Source organism: Palaemon carinicauda, chromosome 4 (assembly GCF_036898095.1).
Source record: "Palaemon carinicauda isolate YSFRI2023 chromosome 4, ASM3689809v2, whole genome shotgun sequence".
In the NCBI taxonomy this organism is placed as follows: domain Eukaryota; kingdom Metazoa; phylum Arthropoda; class Malacostraca; order Decapoda; family Palaemonidae; genus Palaemon; species Palaemon carinicauda.
Window position 1 is genome coordinate 130,497,918 of NC_090728.1, and position 10,000 is coordinate 130,507,917.

Here is a 10,000-nt window from a genome sequence, read left to right on the forward strand (position 1 = left end):
TCTTCAGCCTCTGCAAAGTTGAGTATTTAATCTTTCCGGGGTATAATTTTTAGCTCCCTTCTCACAGTTAAATTAGCATAATTTAGATGTGTTTATCGGAGCCTAACTAGTAACCAGAGGCGACATTTTGAACGCTTCCATCTCCCATATTTGCCTTATTTAGGCAGTAGAACGATGTTCCCAGTATTTAGCTTTAATGAATTATAGCTATTTATGCAAAATTATATTAATGAAGATAAGATCATGCACGTATATTTTCTCTTCCTTCAATGTATCGATCGAATACGTTAGTGTCTCGTTGATGTAGCGTAGCCGAGATCTCGATCTGCGCTGTGCTAGCCTAGCCTATGCGCTTAAGTATACTTTCGAACATTATCCCTGTTTACCCTCATGTATCGTTTTATCAAATCAACAGGTGATAGTATATCTCCTAGAATTATTTATATAATTTGACACTCGTTTTTTTTTAGAGATTTAAGGGCAAACCTTTCCTTCCCTCTGAGTGTCACCATTAGGCGACCACCCTATCTTGTTCTTGCCATTGAGTAGTGTACTCCAGCTTGACTAGGCTAGTGTTTCTGAATTCCCTCTTTACCGGTGATTAACCCAGCATTGATTTGCGACAGTAATTCAGAGTATTCAGTCTTTATGTCGGCAATTCGGCTGCCCGGGAGTAATCACTCCGCTGCCGGTTTACAGTTGCAGACATAGGAAGCCTAGCTTCCCTAGCCCGCATCCAAAGTGGTAGTACACAAGTAATTTTTTTGACAAGGTCCTGGGCTGAGGAATCGATAATCTTCTGCCGTCCAAGACGGCGCCGATATTGAAACAATTTTTTTGTTTGTGACAGGAAGTGGGTAGCAATTATGACGCCTTCTCCCAACACAACACACAAGACCCTTTACCTTCCCTTCTCTGTCCTATAGCGATGGCCTAGCCATCACAATATCTTTGGCAGGTGTCCTACAATCTCCCTGCTTGCCGGGTGGGTTGTGGTGTTATTATTATTATTATTATTATTACTATCCAAGCTACAACCCTAATTGGAAAAGCAAGACGCTATAAGCCCAGGGGCTCCAATAGCGAAAAATAGCCCAGTGAGGAAAGGAAATAAGGAAATAAATAACTGAAGATAACAAATTAACAATAAATCATTCTAAAAAAGGTAATGTCAAAAGAGATATATCATATATAAACTATTAACAACGTCAACAACAAAAATGTCATATATAAACTATAAAAAGACTCATGTCCGTCTGGTCAACAAAAAAGCATTTGCTCCAACTTTGAACTTTTGAAGTTCTACTGATTCAACAACCCGATTAGGAAGATCATTCCACAACTTGGTAACAGCTGGAATAAAACTTCTAGAGTACTGCGTAGTATTGAGTCTTATGATGGAGAAGGCCTGGCTATTAGAATTAACTGCCTGCCTAGTATTACGAACAGGATGGAATTGTCCAGGGAGATCTGAATGTAAAGGATGGTCAGAGTTATGAAAAATCTTATGCAACATGCATAATGAACTAATTGAACGACGGTGCCAGAGATTAATATCTAGATCAGGAATAAGAAATTTAATAGACCGTAAGTTTCTGTCCAACAAATTAAGATGAGAATCAGCAGCTGAAGACCAGACAGGAGAACAATACTCAAAACAAGGTAGAATAAAAGAATTAAAACACTTCTTCAGAATAGATTGATCACCGAATATCTTAAAAGACTTTCTCAATAAGCCAATTTTTTGTGCAATTGAAGAAGACACAGACCTTATATGTTTCTCAAAAGTAAATTTGCTGTCAAGAATCACGCCTAAAATTTTGAAAGAGTCATACAAATTTAAAGAAACATTATCAATACTGAGATCCGGATGTTGAGGAGCCACCGTCCTTGACCTACTTACAATCATACTTTGAGTTTTGTTAGGATTCAACTTCATACCCCATAATTTGCACCATGCACTAATTTTAGCTAAATCTCTATTAAGGGATTCACCAACCCCAGATCTACATTCAGGTGATGGAATTGATGCAAAGAGAGTAGCATCATCTGCATATGCAACAAGCTTATTTTCTAGGCCAAACCACATGTCATGTGTATATAGTATGAAAAGTAATGGGCCAAGAACACTACCCTGTGGAACACCGGATATCACATTCCTATACTCACTATAGTGCCCATCAACAACAACTCTTTGAGATCTACTACTTAAAAAATCAATAATAATGCTAAGAAACGACCCACCCACTTCCAACTGTTTCAGTTTGAAAACAAGGGCCTCATGATTAACACGGTCAAAGGCAGCACTAAAATCAAGGCCAATCATACGAACTTCCCGACCACAATCAAGGGATTTCTGTACTGCATTGGAGATTGTAAGAAGGGCATCACATGCTCCAAGGCCTTTCCGAAAACCAAATTGCAAACTAGGGAATAGATGATTACCTTCAGCAAACCTATTAAGACGTTTTGCCAGAAGACGTTCAAAAACTTTAGATAATATGGGAGTTATGGAAATTGGGCGGTAATCAGTGGGACTTGAGCTACCACAAACACATTTACATAGAGGAGTAACATTACCAATTCTCCAACAAGTGCTAAAAGCTCCTCTTCTTGCTAACTTGCGTAAAATAACAGATAACTTTGGAGCTAAGAAATCTGCTGTCTTTATAAAAAACAAAGGAAAAATACCATTAGGGTCTACACCTCCATAAGCATCAAGGTCCATCAACAGAGCTTTAATCTCACGAGATCGAAAAGCTAAACTAGTTAGTTTAGCTTCAGGAAAACAGGAATGAGGAAGTTCAAGTTTTTCATTACTCTGTTTACTGTCAAAAACATTAGCCAAAAGGGTTGCCTTTTCCTTTGGACAGTGAGTGACTGAGCCATCTGGTTTAAGTAAAGGAGGAACTGTTGCATCTACACCAAAGAGTGCAGATTTAAGGGTAGACCACCATTTATGTTCCTGAGTTGTACCAGAAAGGGTTTCTTTTATGATTAAATTGTACTCCTTTTCAGTTGAGGCATAAACTCTCTGAGCAAAAGCTCGAAGCTGAGTATAGTTGTTCCAGGTCAAATCTGATCTGTTACCCTTCCAAAGGTGATAGGCCTCCTGCTTCTCCAAATAAGCACGTCTACAATCATCATTGAACCACGGTTTGTCCTTCATTCGGTACCTTAGCACACGAGAAGGGATACGCCTATCAATTATGTTGACTAGATTCTCATTCAAAGGGACAACAGGATCTACACTATTATATAATTGTGACCAATTCAAGCACAAAAGATCATGCAAAATCCCATTCCAGTCTGCTTGGGATTTCATATAAATTTTACAAGAATATGATATATCAGGGACAGGCTGCTCAGTCTTCACTAATAATGAAATCGAGGCATGATCAGAAGTCCCGACTGGAGAACCAACCTTACTAGTTATAACGCCAGGGGAGTCAGTGTATACGAGGTCCAAGCAATTACCAGACCTGTGAGTAGCTTCATTTATGATTTGCTCACAGCCTGATTCTGAGGCAAAGTCTAAAGCTCTTAAGCCATGGCGATCGGTAGGAGAGATAGAACTCAACCACTCCCTATGGTGAGCATTAAAATCACCAACAAAGACAAACGAAGCCTTTCTATCATCTTCTTGTATCTTAGCCATAATGGTAAGAAGATAATCAAAGATAGAATCATCCATGTCTGGATTCCGGTAGATTGAACACAAATAAAAGTTGTTATGCCTGCCACAAACTTTTATTACCTGAATCTCATGACATCCACATTGATAGCAGGACTTATGAGAAGCAGGGTACTCGGTCCTAATATACACCGCCATTCCCCTGGCCCTAGGAATGGAATCACGTTTCAGCATTATTGGCTTCTTAAAACCAGTTATAAGGAGCTCAGATGAGTGCCTCATATTAGAAACCAAAGTTTCTGAGCACAAAAGAATATCATACTGTCTGGACGCAACTGTAAGGTCTCGGATATTTGCATGAAGACCACGAATATTGCAATACAGAAGACGACATTGACGAAATCTAGGACGTACTGGTCCCGGATTTTGCTCAATGTCTCCAGACAGCATAAGAATTAATAGAAATAAAAAAGAGACATCATACTTAAAAACTAGATTAACAAGAATTAAAACAAAAACAATATGTACAGAATAATAATAAAAGTGATTGATGATATCCATAGACTATAGTAAAAAGTCGGAAAAACTGGTCAACATGGAGGAGCCGATACACCATGCAAGGCTAAATACCCTCCAGGATAGCCACTTCAACTGAAGGGAGGACAGTAAGGATGGTTTTGAGAAGAAAAAATCAGAAAAAGGAAAAGACAACCTCTTGATAAACCACCAGGCATCCATGGCCCTTCTATTAAGCCTGCCCAACACACCATTTCAAAAAAACAAGAGGAAGAAAAAAAAATAAGATAGAATAGTGTGCCCGAGTGTACCCTCAAGCAAGAGAACTCTAACCCAAGACAGTGGAAGACCATGGTACAGAGGCTATGGCACTACCCAAGACTAGAGGACAATGGTTTAATTTTGGAGTGTCCTTCTCCTAGAAGAGCTGCTTACCATAGCTAAAGAGTCTCTTCTACCCTTACCAAGAGGAAAGTACTGTACACTGAACAAATTGCAGTGCAGTAAATTAACCCCTTGGTGAAGAAGTGTTAAGTATCTCATTGTTGTCAGATGTATGAGGAAAGACGAGAATATGTAAAGAATAGGCCAGACTATTCCGTGTAAGTGTAGGCAAAGAAAAAATAAGCCGTGACTAGAAAGAGGGGTCCAATGCAATAATGTCTGGCCAGTCAAAGGATCCAATACCTCTCTAGTGGTAGTATCTCAACGGGCGGCTGGTGCCCGAGCTCCTACATAGGTGGCTTGATTGCCGCTCCAACCTTCCCCCTACGGACACAGGGCTCCGGGAAAGTTTGTGCCAGTCATAACGGTTACAAGTGGGACACCATTATGTCTTTGAGTGTTCTTCAGTCCTCTCTTGGACTGCCATCCACATCCCTGGAACTGGCAGAGTAGCCGGCAACATATCCTGTGGTTGGGTGGAAGCTAGAATGATTCATTCCCCCTTCCATTTGAACCCTAATTCTGGAAGAAGGTAATAGGGACAGTAGTAACTACACCCTTATTTATTGTACTAAACTATAATAATAAGGTAGCTCTTCTCTCCATGCTTTCTCTCTGTCTGTCAGCTAGTGCCGCCAAGTACTAGCCTAGCCGGCAGCATGCCAACTGAACTGCAGTATAAGCTTATACAGTAGCCAATATTTCGGCAGTATAGTACATACTGCAGGCAAAAACTATACTATATATTTTACAGTAGTTTATATTATCCAACATATTTTGTGTGTCATCTCACAGTCCATTGTTGAGATCAATTATAATATTGAAGTGAAATATTCCTTCAATACCCTGATGAGCCATAGGTCATCAGATCTTAATATTTACCCTACAATATTATTCTTTTATGGAAGGGTTAGTGATAGTATACACTAATTCTAACTCTAGAGATTAGAGCCCTTCCACTCTAGTTTTCCTTAATAAGGAAATTCTAAACATTAATATTTAGGGGGTGTTACAGCAGTTGGTTGGACAGGAGGCACAAGTATGTGTCTTTCTTATTTTATTTCTAGCTTACTATCCTAAGCTAAAATGTTAATAGTAATACCATTCTATGCATTCAAATATATATATATATATATATATATATATATATATATATATATATATATATATATATATATAAATATATATATATATATATATATATATATATATATATATATATATATATATATATATATATATATATATATATATATATATATATATATATATGTATATGTATATAGATAGATAGATAGATACATATATATATATATATATATATATATATATATATATATATATATATATATATATATATATATATATATATATATATATAAATATATATATATATATATATATATATATATATATATATATATATATATATATATATATATATATATATGTATATGTATATAGATAGATAGATAGATACATATATATATATATATATATATATATATATATATATATATATATATATATATATATATATATATATATATATACATATATATATATATATATATATATATATATATATATATATATATATATATATATATATATATATATATATAGATAGATAGATAGATATATATATATATATATATATATATATATATATATATATATATATATATATATATATATATATATATATATATATATATATATATATATATATATATATATATATATACAAATTTATCATAGTGTTGTCACACTATGTACAGGTCTCATGCCACCTGCTCAGTTACAACCGAAACCTTGAGGTATTTGGACCCCAAGAACTGTAACGTCTGCTCGGCCTTGATGACCGAGGGTTTCGCTGATCCCAAGTTGATGGAGTCGATGGACGCTGGAAGGGAAAAGCTTTGAAAATGGGAACAAGGGTTCCAGAAGAACTCTCTGGGACCGTACCTTCCCAATGACACGATGAGAAGCTTGCTGTTCCCGAAGGTAACAACTGATGCCATCGTACCCCAGGCACGACATGGGCCTCCTTGCGTCCAGATCATAGTTGTGGCCGACATCAACAAGGCTATGCAAGGCATTGGCATCTATCAGGTGAAGAAGTCTGAAGTGTCCACTGACACAGGAAAGGATCTCCTTCAAGAGGATCCTGAAGAAGAGGTGGCCCCACCATGCAGAGGAGACAAGCCTGTGTCGGCATTCTAGCCGACACTGTCTACGGCTTCGGCTCCTATCACATCATTAGACTCACTGGGTCGAGCACTTATGGCCCACTTTACTTTGCTAATGGACGCTCTACATAAAGAAAACGTAGATATGAAGAAGGAAATGACGAAGGAACTCCGTGAAGCAACTCTGATATTCACTTCCAGAGTGTCTTACAAGCGACCCAGAGTAAAGGACATGCCACCTTGCTCCGAAATTAATCCTTGGAGGTATGCAGAGTTCATGCCAATTACCAACGGTAAACTCTACATTTCAGAGAAGATGGGAGCCATCCCCCTGGATGACATTGAGTTTTGGCCAAACTTTATGACTTACTCAGAGTGTTTTATCCGGCTGAAGAGTGAGCTAGCCTCTAAAGAAGAGACGGAACCCAAGGAGGTCATGGTTTTCGACCACGACAAGGCACAGGCTCTCTTGACGAGCACCCTAAAGAAGGCAGGGTATACTAACTAGAGAGTTTCTGCACTGAGCAAGAAACACCTTACCTTTCTTGCTCCTTCTTCAAGAGCTTCCCCACACTCATTGAAAGCTATTCAAATTGTGCTAAAGGCTATTGATGTAGGCAAACCATGCTCTACACTTGAGGAGTGTAGGCCAATGTCTCTGGCCTTGCCCACAGATGAGAAGGAATGGAAGGAGGTCCATCTAACCTTCTCAGTCTCGAAAATAGATGCAGACATCGTAGGACAGCAGTTCAGCGAGAACCTCCCAAAGTTACCGGACTCTCTCCTGCGAAGAGAACAGGAGACAAAGGAGAGGCTAGCCGCTTCTCTTTCCCTCCAGAACTGCATGGAGATATGTGCAGTCATTGCCAGTAAACCAGATATGTACACAGTCCTGGCCAAGATGCACATGGCAACCCTAGTCAATGACTTGTACGCTTTCATGAAGGCCAGGAAGGCCGGCAGGGAGTTTGTGTTTGCCAATGCAACGGTCAAACATGAACCCAGGAAGCATATTATTTCCTCTATCTGGGAAAAAGACCTCTTCCCAATGGAAGTGGTCCAAGAAGAAGTCGAGAAAGCTGCCACAGAGAATAGGAACTTTCTCCAAAAGTGGGGCATTTCTTTAAAGAGAAAATCTTCCCCTAATGTTGGTCCCACACCTAGGAGGAAGACAAAGAAGCCAAGAGTACCTTCTCGGCCTATACAACAACATCCCACGTTCACCATGACCACGATGCCCTAAGTGGTCGCTCCATCTCAGACCACCTTCCAAGTGGTGCCTCAGCAGTTGGTAGACCAGTCACCAGCCTTTAACCCAGATTTTGAGAGGCACACCACTACCTTTCGCCCGAAAAGAAGAGGATGTAGATGGGGCTCCTCAAGAAACTCCTCACGAGGCAGGGGAGGACGTGGTTAGGGTGGCATACCCTCAGATCCATCCAAGCAATGAGATGCTCCAGGTAGGAGGGAGACTCCTCCACTTTCAGGATCGTTTGACCTTCGATCCCTGGGCCCACAGCCTAATAAAGAATGGTCTAGGATGGAAATGGAATGAATCTCCACCTTCATTTCCTCAGTTCTTCCAACACTCCACCTCCTTACTTTAAGAATATACCTTAGAACTCTTAAACAAAAAGTTTATAAGGAAAGGAAAGTCCATCAAATTCCAGGGGAGGCTGTTTGGCATTCCTAAGAAGAGCTCGGACAAACTCAGAGTCATTCTAGACTTGTTGCAGCTCAACAATTTCATCGAGAACAACAAGTTCAGGATGCTAAGCCTTCAACACATAAGGACCTTGTTACCGAAAAGAGCGTACACAGTCTCAATAGACCTTGCAGATACTTACTGGCATCTTCCAGTCAGTCGCCCCCTCTCCTCCTACCTATGATTTAAGTTACATAAGACAAAATATGTCTTCAAGGTCATGCCCTTCGGACTAAACACAGCCCAAAGATCTTCACGAAACTTGCGGACACAGTCGTACAACTACGCCTAGAACATGTTCAGGTAGCTGCATACCTGGACGACTGGCTGCTATGGGCAGCATCCAAGACTGCTTGTCTGCAAGCATCCAAGAAAGTGGTCCAGTTACTGGGACATCTAGGATTCAAGATCAACTACAGGAAGTCTAGTCTCTCTCAAGCTCAGGAGTTTCAATGGCTGGGAATCCAATGGAACTTGCAGTCACACCATCTCTCCATTCCACCAAAGAAGAGGAGTGAGATCGCGGGTTCTGTCAAGAGACTACTGAAATCCAACAGGATTTCAAGATGCCAACAGTAACAGAGCCAGCACTAAGAGCACAGCTGAAAGATGCGTCAGGAGTCTGGAGAAGATATGCATCAAACGCTCGAAGAGATCTACTGGGACCGGTACCGACCTTACTACGATTGCTTCTAAAGCAGTGGTTGAGGGTCAAGAGCCTAGCAAGGACTGTTCCCTTTCAACCACCTCGTCCACCGGTGACCATCTACACTGATACCTCGACGAAAGATGGGGAGGTCACTCCCATCAAAGGAAATCTCAAGGGACCTGGTCATCCCTGTTAAAGACCTTTCACATCAACACTCTGGAGGAAATGGCAGTCCTTCTGTAATCGAAGAAGCTATCCCTTCACAGATCATCGCACATCAGACTGGTCCTGGACAGCGAAGTGATACTGAGAGGTCAAAACCGTCAAGGCTCGGGATTGCCCTACATCAATCACGTGATGCTGGCCATCTTTCACTTGGCAAGAAAGAAAAGATATCACTTATCGGCAGTTCACCTACCAAAGTTCCGCAATGTGACGGAGAACGCTCTATCCAGGCTAAAGCTGATAGAGTCAGAATGGTCCCTAGACACAGACTCATTCTCCTTCATCTTGGAAAAAGTAACAGCATTGCAACCCGACCTCTTTGCAACGAGTGACAACAAGAAACTACCTCGATATGTAGCCCAGTACGAGGACCCTTGGGCAGAGGCGACGGACGCCATGTCCCTCGATTGGAACAGATGGACCCACATATACCTGTTACCACCAACAAATCTCCTGCTGAAGGTTCTCAATAACCTGAGATTCTTCAAGAAAGTACATCAGTAGTGGACCCCAAGTGGCCAAAGAGCAACTGGTTCCCTCTGGTGATAGAACTGAAGCTGATGCTGTTTACTCTATTGAACCCAGTTCTCTCCCAATTGGTTCAGAAGTCGACTGTCTTTGCTTCATCACAGATA

At 40.2% G+C, this 10,000-nt stretch overlaps 1 protein-coding gene across 1 annotated transcript; it reads left to right on the forward strand.

Moving 5' to 3' along the window:
• The first annotated feature begins 8,154 nt into the window (after nucleotides 1-8,154).
• Nucleotides 8,155-9,070, forward strand: LOC137639663 (uncharacterized). The gene is made up of 2 exons (XM_068371917.1): nucleotides 8,155-8,246; nucleotides 8,734-9,070. Exons 1-2 carry the CDS (start codon nucleotides 8,155-8,157, stop codon nucleotides 9,068-9,070), a joined length of 429 nt encoding a protein of 142 aa, XP_068228018.1.
• Nucleotides 9,071-10,000: the final 930 nt, after the last annotated feature.

What these genes read in the sequence shown, in the direction of transcription:
- LOC137639663 (XM_068371917.1), top strand. Translation starts at nt 8,155, where the DNA reads ATGGGGCTCCTCAAGAAACTCCTCACGAGGCAGGGGAGGACGTGGTTA. An exon ending in CAAGCAATGAGATGCTCCAG is followed by an intron (nt 8,247 to 8,733) that starts GTAGGAGGGAGA and finishes GACTAAACACAG; the next exon opens with CCCAAAGATCTTCACGAAAC.